General features: G+C 41.0%; 1 protein-coding gene across 13 annotated transcripts in view; it reads left to right on the top strand.

Annotated features, from left to right (window-relative positions):
* The window catches only part of CELF2 (CUGBP Elav-like family member 2), a 490,120-nt gene that overhangs the window by 94,978 nt on the left and 380,074 nt on the right, over positions 1 to 15,068 (top strand). For all 13 annotated transcript variants that reach the window (XM_025213055.1, XM_025213061.1, XM_025213079.1 and 10 more), the window contains exon 2: positions 4,151 to 4,183. In XM_025213055.1, the coding sequence (XP_025068840.1) occupies positions 4,151 to 4,183 (33 nt within the window). The remainder of the gene's footprint in view (positions 1 to 4,150; positions 4,184 to 15,068) is intronic.

Raw genomic sequence — 15,068 nt, 5'->3', positions numbered from 1 at the left:
GTCCTGCTGACACAATAAATACAGACAATGATTTACTAAGCAAGTCATTTGGAAGCAGTAGGAATATGAAAATGAGTTGTATAAGTCTAGTTTCTGTTTCTTGGCTATTGTTTTTAAATAAACTTTTTTTTTTAGGTTTTTTTAGCTAAGTAGTCTGCTTTATAGAAAGCAAATATTTAGGAGATTTTTATTGTGATAAATGTTACTGTTGTAGAAGCAATCATTGCAAGTACTTGCTTTTTAATAAGGGGAATCCCAGATTTATTTGATAGAAATATTGTTTGGAGTGTTGTAGTTGTGAAGATTCAGGAAATGCATGAGAGGCAAGGTTTTTTGTGGTATCTTTTATTGGACCAACTATATAGTTGGGAGAGCTGTTGAACAAGTTTATAGCCATCAGGGCTAGGGACAGACATTACACACAAATGGGTTTAAGTGATCAGAAACTGGTTTAAATTTGTAACAGGATAGATGTTCAGTGTACATAAACCAGTCTGAAAATGGTTGAAATCAATTTGAGATAAACTGGTTGAATGTAGTAATCAGACTTAACTGATTTGGGTCAAACCGGTTTCTGCAATGTCTGCCCCAGATCCCGTCCTGGTTTAACTTTAAGCCCGAGTCCTCCAGCATCCCAGATGCTTTGCAGCCCTGGGAGGGGTGCTCTGCTCCACAGCAGGATTGGCTCTCCCCTGCTACTCCCCAGCTGAACCTCAGGCAGAGACTGCAGCCATAGCAGCAGCTGCCTGGCATCCTTCCCCCCCAGCCCCCTCCCCTGCTCAAGCAGGGATTCCCCCTTCCCCTCCCACAGCACACACCATAGCCAGCATGTGGTATGCTAGCTAATACTGAGAGGTGTCTGTGTAAGGCAGACAGGACAGTGTCCACTTAGGGCTTTTTGAAGCTTAAAGAAGAGTTTTCACTAATAAAAGAGGCTTTTGTTTTCTTGATGTGCTGAGAAACACTGTTACTCCCTGTGCAACTCTCTGCTGTGTAAGTAAATGCTGTGTAACTCTCTGCTGGCTCCATCACTGGTCAGAGGAGCAGCGGGTGGGGGGGGAGGGCCCTCCCTAATCACAGCATCCTGCCAGGGCCTGGCCATGCCCCACCCTCAGCTCAGCACTGTGTAAGGGAAGAGGGGGCTGCTCTAGCACCCCCAGCTTCTAGCGTGAGCCACTGCAGGCATGTGCCTGCATTTCTTCAGTCCAGGGGAGATGTCTGTGTGGTTACAAACCAGTTCAATCTAGCCAGGTTAGACTAACCTGTAAAGATGGAATCAATTCAAGCTCAGGCTTTTTGAATGTCTGTTCCTAGCCCATGTCTCAGGCCTGAAAAGGACATTTGATGCCAGAAAGTTTGTCCAACAAGTCCCTCAACTATACACTTGGTCCAATAAAAGATATCACAAGTTGATAGTGAACAACCAATCTTCAGGTAACAGACTCTGATGTTGTGTAATTTTATTTTTATTTTTTTTTGCTTTTGAGTTGCATTTGTTATCTGATCACCATTTGAAAGCTCCTTCCCTTATACGTTTTTGTTAAAATGAAGATGTGATTTATCAGAATGCAAAATTGATATTATAATTAATCATGCCACTCCATGCTCTGTAACCTGGATGAGTTTGAGCATGTGCTTATTTTGTTATAATACTGAAACACATGTTAAAATAGGTTTCATAGCGTTTTGGTTGTTATCATTACATTGTTTTATGTGACTAAAAAACAAAAGCAATCTCTCTTTTGGAAGAAGGAATGAGCATCTTCTATAGCCTTTCCATCCCATTTCACTAAGATCTATGGGAGGGGAGAAGGCTTGGGATTAAAATGTATGAGAAAAGGGACCCGATTAGTACAGAAACCTTTTATCAAAAGGCTCATTAATATTTTATAGAAATGTTAGTATATTAATGACTTTTCAGATTTTGGAAGCTGTGAGAGACTTTGGGATATCTCATCACTTGGAATCAATGTTATGTGACTCATAATACAAATACAATGTTTTAAAATCTGTTGCTACACAAAACACTTCCTCCACAAGGTCAAACCGAAATGCGTGCTGCTCCAAATTAGGTTTTTCCTCTTACCCTTTTCCATTCAACCCTTCAACTTTTCATACTACTAGGTTTCTAGCATCATGGCCTTAAGAGGTATCTGAGATTTATATAAAAAATATGACACCTTTCCAATATATTTATATGAGGTGTCTGAGGCTAAAATATACTAAATGCTCATTTGTTTGATATCACTAGGAGCTGAATCTAGGGATTGTAGGTATAACTAGGACCTTTACCTTTAAAAGTAACTGATAGTGCATGGAATAGAGAAGTGGAAAACACAAGTAGCCCTCTCTATCTCTGATGCCCCTCTGCAAAAGCTAGATGCAGTTGCAGTCCCTGTGTTTCCTGAAATAATGCACTCCAGAAAAGATTGGGAACAGTGGAGAGACACCATGTTTCTGTCTCTGTGCATAACCCAACTCATTCTATCAAATGATGTAGCAGCCACACTGCTCCATCAGCTCCATTTAAAACTGTTTTTTGTTTTATGTACAAATACCAAACTAACCTGTGACACTTCACCCTGAGATGTCACTAGAGCCAAAAGTTTAGGAAGAATCAATGCAGGTTGTTCAGTGCAAATGCATAAGTTTACAGCAGCTGCAGTAGTCAGTAAAAATCTATCAGTGAAATCTTTTAAAACAAAGATGGCCTCGTGAGCCATAGAGGCACTTATTCAGTATCTCACCATATCATTGTGCCAGTACCAGAAAAAGCTTGCATGTTAGGAAATGAAAGGAAAATATATATTAAAGGCTATCTTTTGGTGCAATTCAGAAGCTAAGATAGAAGGTGGAGACGTTGTCTGGCACTCGAGTACATCACACACCAGGAATGTTCATAGGCCCTAATTTAAACACGTATATTTTGAAGTTATATGACATTAAGAAGTTTATTATTAGTGACTCTCCCCCACCCCCTTTTGTGGGTGTTTACATTATTATCTGAGGCATGTAGGAATGGGTACTTTTGGAGGGCAAGTAGATAAAATGAATGGACCATTTGTCTGATCATGGTAGCAGTCCATATGTTCCTTCTGGTTTTTGAGAAGAAGTGTGTTAAAAATAACAGTTTTTCCTTACAAATTCTCAAACTAGATTGCCTCTTTGAATATACTGAGGTCTCACAAGAATGGGTTTAGTAGTGCAGCTTGATTTTGGTTGTACCTGTGTTGGTCAAAGGACATAGGCAGGCAAAGTTCTTGGGTAGACATGATATCTTTTATTAGACCAACTGAGTAGTTGGAACAAAGTTCTTTGCAAGCTTTTGGGCACAAGTACCCTTCTTTAGACATAGGGAGAGACTGCCGTTGTTCTGAGATCTCCAAGGAATGAAAGAAGCTAAAAGTGTGACAGGAGGTCAGTGAGAATATAAATAGGTGGAAATTAGGAAAACAATGCGTAGAGAGGGGAGGGGGGAACAAGGGGGTAAAAAATGAGTGAAGGTAAGCAAGGGAGACTCTGCGGTAGTGATGAGTTCTCCAAGGTGGAAGAGACAGTCTGTAAAAAAAAAAAAAAACAAAACAAAAAAAAAAAAAAAACCAAAAGTGAATTTCCTGTATCTGTCAGTAAAAAAGGGGGGGTTTTTTTCAGCATGGAAAAATGTAAGTTCTCACTTTTTAAATTACTACTGCCCAAGGCCCAGAATTAGAAGATTCAGTCCTGGGCCACAGTAACGTCTGTACATCATAGCTTCACAAAATTGCAGTCAAAACTCAGTATTCCTGCCAAGTCCAAAATGAGAGCTTTTTTTCTCCTGTGGCAAATGGACTCACCAGGTTCTGGCTTTCAAGGAAGCAGCAGTCTTGGCATTCGAAGTCATGACTTTAAAGTTGCACGTATAAAAATAATTTCAACCATCCAAAATTCAAACCAGGGAAATCTTTATTATCCACCTCCACCATCTATTTCTTATTTATCACATGAGTGTACATGTTATTACGGGTATATTGTTTCTTCAAAGGAAGTGTGTGAACGATGTCAATGTGAGTCTGTATAGAAAATCCAGCTGGTGTTAAATGTCTTCACTTGAAAAAAATATTGCAACCTCTTATAACACTAACCAATTTTTCCTACCTTATATCTCTTTCAGAGAGACTGCCGAGTTATCTGGAACATTACCAAGGTAAGCAAGCTGTTCTAAACTAAATCTGTATATCAGCTCTGGTTGCTGCTGAAATAAGTGTTGCCTCTTGAGACAGCATCATTCTTTCATGAAGAATCCTGCCATGGTGAGGGAAGAAGGGAATACTTATATAAGGAGAAAGCACTTTGATCTACCTGATTTGTTGCCCTATCCAATACAATGGCTGTGAAGTACTGTGACCCTCCCCCCAAAAAAGGATCACTCTATGGCCAGGTACAGACATTACACTTTTATTGGTATAAGTGATTGGAAAAGAGTCTGTACCCATAACAGACCAGAAGGAAAAGGAAGACCAGAAGTTTGGTGCACAAAACTGGTCTATATATCTGTAACAGAACAGAAGTTCAGCACACACAGACTGGTTTAAAAATGGCAGAACCCAATCTAAGATTTGCAGCCCCTCCTCCCCCCACCAAAGGGTGAATGGTTGCTCTGTTGGCTACCAACCTAAACTACGCCGCTTACAGAAAGCCATGTAACTTGGACCGATTCCACCTTTAGGCTTTTTGAATGTCTGTACCTAGCCTAAATGAACATGTTTCCAATTGCTTTGAGGCTTAGCTCAGCTGTCTGCTGCTTCTGGACAAGCATTGCAGAGATGGAGATCTGCCAGGTTCAAAGTACACGTGTTGTAGGTGGCTTTGACTTTGTTTAATGCTCTACCTGCGGGTAGAAGTCAGTTATGAAGATCCAAATGAAACAACATTTAGAAAGCAGGAAACCTCCATAGATCCAATCCACTCATTGGCGTGTCATGGAAGTAAGCTTCCAAGGAACAGGTTACGGGGAGACCACCTACATATTATTGGATGAGACAAACAATATGTTGCAATCATGCAAGTAGAAAAAAAGAAGAAATCTGGGGTGGCATCCTGAATTCTATTAAGTGACAGATTTACATTCTGAATATCAAGCAACAACCCATGTGTTCCCTTTTGCATCTCATTTCATTGCAGCTTGTTTATTATTCAGCTGTGTGGTTTTTTTAATAAGCTTAGTTATTTTTCAATGAATATGATGTTGTAGTTTGTTTGTTCGTAATGAAAATATGTAACATGCAAACAATGAGATCCTTGTTGCAATTGCCAAATTGATTTTTTTAACATGATAATAGGGGCATTAGACATGTCAGTTCGTTTTCACTCTAAGGCAGCTAAAACATCTGCCTAACTTTTTTTTTCCAGAGGATCACTGTGGTATTAAGAGTTTTGGCTTTCCTTCGTTCCAGTATATAAAAATTAGGTGCATCTTCCTTTATTTAATGGCTGTTTTCTAAGCTTGTTTCTCTTGATAGTGGTTTTGAAGGTGCAGTCTTGTTCAGAATAATCAGATATTTGTGTTTTAGGGTACCCGTCATTTGATGCTTTAAGGCTAATGAAATACCTTGGAGCAACAGAAACAGCCTCTGAAATATTGCACTGGTTAATGAATTTTATGTTGTAACAAACAAAATGCGCACAATTCTGCAAATGGCCAAAAATAAAAATAGTGATTCGAAAAGCAGCTTAACAGTGATTCTTTCATTGAAAACATTAGTCATTTCCATAATCCGTATAATTTAGGACTGGTTTTAAAGGCAGAAAAATTCTGGTTTCCCGTTATGTCATTAATTTAACCTAGGCTAACTGTGAGCTGACTGCATGTTCAGAATATCACACCCCTTCTGCAGAAGTAACCTCTATCTTGGTAGTTTTAAACGTTTCAGACTTAAAATGAGAAATCTGCAGTAGGTGCTTGAGTAAGCATCCTCTGTGTGTCTCATTACTAATGATAACCTAAATGCATTTTTGAATTCCTGCCACAGTCAGAATTAAAGTCTGGTGGTAATATGTCAAAAGTAAAAATGAGATTATATGAGCAATGTGCATGAGGCTTTGTAATTATATTATAAATATTAAAACCAATGATCTTGTCTAGATTAAAACAAATGTTTACAGCTGTGTGCACGCTTGCATTCTTCCACAAGTCTTCAAGCCCTTCTCTGCTGTGGTCCTGTCATTTGGTTTTTCTTTAAAGAGATATTTTGCTGGATAGGTTCATATTGCCCATAGTCACCCTCATGTGCCTAATGGGACAAAAAACTGCATAGTTCACACTGTTATGTCTCATTTACACAACTACACTCAATGGCTTTGCTCTAATACTAACAGTAAGTCACAAGGATGTTTTGTAGTGCAAGTTGATGAAATCTTTTATTTTTTCCTGCATTAGTAAATATAGCCAAAGGGCATCTTCTTTAGCCCCTCCAAGGGCTATATGAGTTCTCTGCGTATCGGAGGCCTAACTACCAGGCTCTGTGCAATAGGGGTAGCCAAAGGGGCCCGGCTGGCAATGGGGGCAGCAGCCGCCGTTCTAGCAGCCCGGTGCTTGTTACATTACCGCTGTCTGTGTAAGCATTTGTCTGCCCATCTGGAGGGTGTTTGGCATTCTCAGAATTAACTGTGCCTCTTAAGTGTTTTCTGCCTTTGTCCAAGGTAAAAAAAATATTCCAAATTTATACCCTAAAAAGTAGGATTCTATTTGAAAAGTTGGTGTTCCAGTTTGCCAGAATGCTAAATCACCTGTAAGTTAAGGGAAACATGTTCTTCTCTCCTGCACAAAGCAAGAGAGAAACCTATGCTTATTCTTAAAGAATAAAGGCAGCAAAAGATTCCCGTTGTAACAGAAGGGTTTGGGTTTTGTGTTTTTTTTCATATTGGCATCAGCTATTGAGTGATGTTGATCACATTTCAAATAATGATTATCAAATGGAAGACGCATAGTTTTGAATTTATTTTGCCAAGACAGTTAAATGCTAGATCTTGGCTGTGCTTAGGGTAAAGTTGAATGCCTGAGTGCTATGAACTCTTCTGAAAAGGAAATTTAATGGATAATTTGAGTGTTTGCAGGAAAATAGAATAAAACCAAACTATTTGTCTGTGTCAGTTCTTATTTACTGGCCGTTTCTGATGGTCTGTTCTAGCGTGGCAATACAGCCAACGTGTAACACTATATTTGTATGAGCTCATAATGTTGTTTTTCTAAGAGAGGTTTTCTGTGTGTAGCATAACATCAAAGAAAAGATCTTCACAAGGAAAACTTTGTAATATTATTAGGTTGTTCATTGCATGACCTATTTAGAGTACTCAAATTCTTCTTGTTGTAGACTACATAATTAAATTTTAAATGGAACATGATAAAGAAATTATACCGGTGATCTCCAGAGAGTTGAATACCCTATTTGGCTCTTTACAAGAGTGTAGCAAAGGCATACTTTAAAATTTAATAAAGGTCTGGCCTAATTTTTTCCTTTTAGATGTTCTATTGCTACTATGCCAATCCTGTTCCAAGCTGTATTTGCAGTTCTGTATGATCTGTGTGTTACCTGAAATAAGAGATCAAAATAAGACTCTTAAAAGCACATTTAGCTCAGCTTGAGAAATCTACTATTTAAGCATGATCAGTAAGCTAGGCTCCTAAATCTTGCAGGGCCTGAACTTGTAACCAGAGAGCTGGGATTCACTCAGTTTTGGTATCATTCGTGCTGTCATTAGTTTATCTAACAAAACGGGGCAAAATACTATTTTTTAGAGTGAGAAGAAATTTTGCAATGAGTACTGCAAATTCATAATGAGAAATTTTGAGTCCATAAGGGGTCAATGAAATGAGACAACACAGCTTCAAAAAGAAAATGCTAGGTTTCAACACCCAAAGAGCCATTGCAGGCTGTAGGGTAAATAAAATATGTTTTATAGTCTGCTATGGAAAATCTTTCATCTTTTAAAGGCGAATTATCAATACAAATATTATGTAAACCTAAGTATCTTTTTTTTTGCTACCAACATCTTACTAGTAGTTGCATCTCAGGTTATTAATGTTATTTTTCCCTTTCTTATGCTATTGGTTTAATTTTTCATTTATCAGCAGAGGGGAGAATAAATTTAATCGGTCACTTCCTGTATTAACCAAATATTGCTTATAGTTCCAAAACTGAAGGGAATTAAAAACAAAAACAAAACCTATGGAAATGAAACAAAATGGGAGAAACTGGATAAAAAATTCAAGACTGTTTATTGAAACCATGATCAAAATTCAGGGGAAAAAAATGTTAAGCTTCCATTTTAAAGTTCCTTTTTTAACGTCTTAAAAGAAAAGAGGAAGAAAAAAAACATATTGGTATTGAATTATAATAAAGATTATAAGATAAAGTAGCATCAAAAGGTTGGACATTTGAAATGCAAAATAACAGTCTGTGTTTGAATCCTATGATTTTATGTGTATTTAAGCAATATATACACATACTGATTATTAGCAGTATATGTAGTAGTTTGCCCCTTTACATTTCCTTGTGCATTTTTTTTAAATGTATGTGTAAACATTTTTGGTATGTAGGAGCCCCATTTATTAGAGAAACTTAGGCTTCACTATGACAAAGTCACTTTGAAACTGGAATTTAAACCCTTATGTCACTTAGGTACATTTGAAAGTTTTACCCCAAACTTCACCATTATTTAAATCTAATGCAGCTAAGCTTTTATCTAACTGGGAAAATGGAATTGACAACCCACTGTATGACAAGCAAAGTGAAATCTCTTGTTCACTAACTGTCAGGAGTTTTTCTGATACTATTGTGTTATAGAATGATATGCCTTCCAAGGAGCTAAGTACACAAGATTTTGAATCATTACTGGCTCCGCAGACTTAACCCAAGTAGCTCCTGGAAAGTGCCAGATGAATTACAGAATGTGCGTGGATATTTAGAGTTAACAAAACGTTCATGACGATGTTAATTTAATGTATCATTTGTGTAAAAAAAAAAAAAAAAAAAAAAAAAAAAAAGAGTGTTTCTCATAGGCCTCCATGATACCCATAGGCTAAGGACAGACATTCAAAAAGCCTGAGCCTGAATTGATTCACCCTTTGCAGGTTAGTCTAACCTGGCGAGGTTGAACCATTTTCCAATCATACAGACAATCCCTCTGGACTCAGGAAATTCAGGTACATGCCTGCAGGGGCTCAGGCTGGAAGCCAGGTGGTGCTAGAGTAGCCCTCCCTTCCCTTGCAGAGCTGAGCTGAGGTAGGTATGGCCAGGTCCCAGCAGGAACCTCTGGTTAGGGAGGGGTGTAAAGCAGCCTGCCAGCAGTCCTGGGCTTTTCCCAGCTCGCTGCTCAAGGGGTGGGAGTGCTGCCAGCCCCAGGCCCCCAGCTAGCACTGAGGCAAAGTAGGTATGTGCAGTGCATGCATCTGTTGATGATACAGAGCTTTTCAATCTCCCTCTCTGCTTCTGTATACTGTCTGCAGCAAACTGACAGGCAACAAAGATGGGGGTGGGAGGGCTGATTATAGTGTCACCCCTATCTCAGTGTTTATCGCCCCATTAAGAAAACAGAGGGACATTACAAGCTACCTCTTGATTTTTTGCCTGTTGATTCAGCACAGACCCAGCACATGGTCTGCTAGCTAATACACAGATACCTTCTCTGCAAGGCAGAGGGGAGGGGGGGGAATTTGTGCTTAGCAGGGAGGGGAAGGGGGAAGCAAACAGCACTTAAACAGCTTTTCCAAGGAAAGACATTAATGGCTACCTGTTGAATAGCTCTAAAAAACCTGTCTGCCTCTTGTCTCCTACAGCACAGACGAGAGCCAGCATGTGGTCTACTAGGTAATGCTGAGGCGTCTGTGAGGGACAGGGGAACGCCTGCTGAGCACGGAGTAGGGAGGGGAGGGGGGAGAAGAAGCCAGGCAGATGCTTGCAGACACTGTCAAGCTCCAGTGAGGCAGCAGAGGGGAGGGGCCAGCCCTGCTATGAAGCAGAAAGCCCTGCCCAGCCAGAGAGCATGCTGGGATGCTGGGGGACTCTGATTTATCTTGAAGAAGCAAGGGGTCTGGGACAGACATTGCATAAAACAGTATGAGCCAAATCAGTTAACTCTGTTACTACATTCCACCGGGTTTATCTCAAACTGGTTTCAGCCATTTTCAAGCTAGTTTATGTGCACTGAACACCTGTTCTTTTACAGGTTTAAACTAGTTTCTGGTCACTTAAACCAGTTTATGTGTAATGTCTGTCCCTAGCCATAATGCCTCTCTCTTTCCTCAATCGTAAAAATGCCAGCTGCTAGTATTATCTTAATTTTATGTCATTCTGATCATGTCACCAATGTGTTTTTTCACATCAAGTTCAACTTTATTCCTTAAATCCTTTCCTTCTTATCTATTCATGTTTTGGACCATGTTAAGCTCTGCCTTACCAAATGGTGCTGGGCTTGAACACCCATTTTGTCCATTTCTCCTACACGTGTACCTCTACCCTTATCCATCGCACCAGTCACAGAAATGATTAAGCCCAAAGTGACGTAAGAATAAATTAAGTATTATGTCCTGGGGAAAGCAAGAAGTCAAATAAATTAATCGTAATTGTTTCCTCTCATCCTAAAATGGAGGAACTAGTCAGAATGGTTCTTTTTCCTCCGCTATCTCTCTTCTCAACGATTCAGTTCCACTATCATGCCTATAAGGGATAGACCCAGGTAGTCCTGGTGAAGTTAGGCTGCAGTTGCAATAACTGATACTGTTAATGTGTATACTTTTAAATTTGCAGCCTTCCAGTTATGCCTGTAGCTAGTCTCTGTAGCTGCATGACCTCTTATCTTTCCTACATGCTACTGTTTGAGAAGTTTGCTATGTCTCTTTCACATATTCCCAAAAGTGACATGAAAGTTAGGATGCTTCATTTGAGACACCTTAAAACAATAATATTTACAAAGGTTGATGCTCACCACTTTTTTTAAAAAGCTGATTCTTTAAAGATATTAGAGCCCCAGAAATCAAGGGTCCAAAATACAAATCCCTTTTGAAAAATCTCCACACCAAATTTTCTATGCCCCAGTTTCCCATTCAGAAATAGAAATAATCATAGTGTCTTTCTTCGTGCTTGGTTTATGATTATAGTAAGCAAGGATGGTCTATTATTCCTGGGCCTATATGGCATTGTGTAGCCATTGTCTTCTTTGGTTCATACGCTACTGTAATAGAAATAATAAAGACGATTCATTTCTACAATAGCAGGACTGAGTTGTTTGTATTGAAATAGGCTTTGCTTTTGAGCAAATTGTACCAAATTATACCTTGATTTTTTTTTTCTGACTTATTTTTTCAAGTAAAGCTTTAAAAGTCCTAAAGAATTGGTGGATTATTTTTTTTCTTCTGTTAGTAGATACTGGAATAATTTATAGATTTCATAGACATTAGGGCTGGAAGTGACTTCATGAAAACATTGGGTCTAGCCCCCTGCCCAAAGAGCAGGAAGTCAGCTGGGGTCAGATGTCCCCAGTAAGATAAGCATCCAAACGTTTCTTGAAGGTATCCAAAGTAGGTGCTTGCACACCTTCTGGTAGGAGTCTATTCCAGACTCTGGAGACTCTGACAGTAAAAAGTTTTTCCTCATTTCTGGTCTAAATTAGCCAGCCGATTGTGACCATTAGACTTTGTCTTCCCTTGGGGTGCCCAGGTGAACAGATGTTCTCCCAGTTCCTGTTGCACACCCCTTACATACTTACAGGCTGCCACCAAGTCCCCCCTGAGCCTTCTCTTCTCCAAGCTGAAGAGTCCCATGCCTCTCAGCCTCCCCTCATAAAGCCTGTTCTCTCGACCTCTAATCGCATGTGTGGCTCTCCTCTGGACTCTCTCAAGCTTCTCCACGTCTTTTTTAAAGTGTGGAGCCCAGAATTGGATGCAATACTCTAGCTGCACCTCACCAAAGCTAAGTAAAGTGGGAGAATGACTTCTTGGGTCTTGGTTGAAATGCATTAATAGATGCAAGCCAGAGTTTTATTTGCAGCTGTGGCATCGGATTGGTGGCTCATGTTCATCTTGTGATCAGTCGTGACTCCCAAGTCTTTTTCAGTTGTGGTGCTAGAGAGTGTAGCACTGTCAAGCCTATAAGTGTGATGTGGATTATTTCTCCCGAGGTGGAGCACCTTGCATTTCTCTGTGTTGATTGTCATCAGGTTTTGATCCGCCTACCTTGCAAGCCTGTCTAGGTCGGCCTGAATTGCCAGCCTATCCTCTAGCATGACCATACTTCCCCATAATTTGGTATAATCTGCTAATTTAGCCAGTCCATTTCTGACAGCCGGATGCAGATCATTCATGAATATATTAAAGAGTACTGGTCCGAGTACTGAACCCTGGGGGATGCCACTGGTCACCATGTGCCATGTTGGCTCGGTTCCATTGACTATCATTCTCTGGGTCTGACCATGGAGCCAGTTCCCCAGCCATCAGACCATAAGGTTGTCGAGGCCACAGTTCCCCAGTTCTACGATGAGGACATCATGGGAGGCCAAGTCAAAAGCTTTTTTTAAATTCAAATATGACATCAACCTTGTTGATGTCACCTGGTCATAGAAGGAAATGAGGTTGGTCAGGCAAGACCTACCTGCAATGAAGCCATGTTGGCTATCTCTCAGAATGTTGCCTTCCATTAGGTTGCTGTTGATAGAGTCTTTGATAATTTTTTCCAAGAACTTTCCAGGGATTGAGGTCAAACTGATTAGCTTGTAGTTCCCTGGATATTCCTTCCTTCCTTTTCTGGAAGATAAGCACCACATTGGCCCTCTTCCAATCTTCTGGGACCACTCCCAAGCCACAAGTTCTCAAATATAATCGCCATCGGTTGTGCTATGACGTCAGCCAACTCTTTTAGCACTCTTGGCCACATTCCATCTGGGCCAGCTGACTTGTGGATGTCCAGCCTCTCAAGGTATTCCCTCACAAGGTCTTCACCAATTATAGGCATACGATCGCCCTTACCCTGGTAGCCCTGCATCTTGTCAGATAGGGTGATCCCCTTATGTTGGTGAAAAACTGATGCAAAGTAATCATTGAGGAGACTAGCTTTTTCCTGGATGTCAGTTGTCAGCTGCTCCATTTCAGCAGGAGTCCAATGTTGCCCTTGTTTTTTCCTCTGACTTCCCATGTATCCGAAGAAGGAGTTTTTATTATCCTTGATTCCTGTAGCCAGTTTGAGTTAGGTTTCAGCCTTGGCTTTCCTGGTCTGCTCCCTATAGGTGCGGGCCATTGTTGCATAATCCTCCTTAGAGGTATTACTCAACTTCCATCCCTTATGAGCTTCTCTTTTCAGATTCAGAAAGTCCATGAGTTCCTCATTTAGCCAAGTGGGTCTTCCAGCCCTTTTGCTACCTTTCCTATGGGCCAGGATGGACTTCCCTTGTGCTTTTAGGATCACATCCTTAAGCAGCAACCACTCATCATAGAGTCCCCTCCATGTCAGATCATGATCTCTCAGGGCCTCAACTATCAACCTCCTGAGCTTGAGAAAGTCAGCTTTCCTAAAGTTGAGGATTTCCCAACAAACCATTGCCTTTCTCTCTGAGGTGCTGGCTGTGATTGAAGAAGCCAAAGCCTTCATGGAGACACCAATGTAGCATTCATCTGTTCACTTCTTCAGTTCATCTCTCCCTCCTATGCCTGTGACCCATAACCAGGAGGATGGAGGAAAAAACTACCTGTGCCTCCAACTCTCTGAGCCCAGCCCACAGAGGCCTGTAGTCTCTCATGACCCAGCCAGGATTGCTCCAAGCCATGTAATTTGTGCCCACATGGATGAGGAGCATGGGGTAGTGGTCAAAGGGTCAGATAAGTTTGTTGCCCTGTGGCGTCAGGCCAACTCTCAGGATTTCAATATTGCGCTGTTAGACAGGAGGGTGTGACACAATTGCACATATACAAACACACGAATCAATTAGGTGCATGCACACGCACACGCACACTACCAACTCGGGCACATGCACATTCAAACCAACCTAGGCACATGCATACCTATCGCCAATTCAAGCATGTACACTATACACCCCAAAAGTTAGACAAAAATCAATTGTCCATACCCGCGCACTCAGTACACATACACAGATTACTAATTCATATATCATACACACAATGGCATTATATACACACACACACACACACACACACACACACACTCACCAGTTCACCCGCATATAACCCACCTACACATACACACAGGTAAGTTCCTAACTTGGATGATGCAGTGTATATATGTGTGCTTGGGGTACCTGGGATACTTGGGGGAAGGTTAAGTTGAGAGAGAGAGAGTTAAAGTGTAGGGAGTGAAAGTTTCCAGAACCAGGATTAGAACTAGTGGACTAGAGAGAAACTGGCTGAGGAACTGAGGCTTGGGTTTACTTAAGGTCAAGTGGCCCCAGGGTTACTCAAGGTCACTGGTGCAAGGGAAAGGAGAAGAAAAAAAAAGCCTGATGGGAAGGAGGAGACATCCAGGAAAGAAACTGAGGCAGAAACCTAGTGGCTTAGGGAAAAAGGAAAAGGCAGTGGGGATAAGACAGTGGCAAAGAAACAGGGGAATTGAAGGCAGAGAGGAGCTCAGGACAGGTGTTGGAGGTGGCAGTGAGCCAGAAGCAGGAGAGGGAGAAATGAGACAGAAGTTAGAGGGGCGAGGAGCAGAGATTGGAGCAGGGCCAAAACATAGTAAAGCAAAACCCAACCTAGGGGTCCAAATAACAGTTTTATTAAACAGACAACACACTACAGAGCCCCATGAAGTTATTGGTTCTCACACACACACACACACACACACACACACACACACACACACACACACACACAAAATGGGAACAGGAGAAAGAGACTCAGTGGAAGGGCTGGAGTCCAGGTAGGGAAGAGAAGCAGAGTCCAAGTCCTTGGTTGAAGAGAGGGTGGGGAGTGATAGCTACCTATCCAGGCTGGAAAGGGATCTTTGTCAAGTAGGTGTTGTCCAGAGGGGAGTCACCGGCAGGGCCTCTGGGTGGATAGGTGGTGTGGCATGGTGCTGGTCCAGATGGAGAGG

Source organism: Alligator sinensis, unplaced genomic scaffold (genome assembly GCF_000455745.1).
Source record: "Alligator sinensis unplaced genomic scaffold, ASM45574v1 scaffold268_1, whole genome shotgun sequence".
Classification (NCBI taxonomy): Eukaryota; Metazoa; Chordata; order Crocodylia; family Alligatoridae; genus Alligator; species Alligator sinensis.
This window is presented reverse-complemented; position numbering and strand designations above follow the sequence as displayed.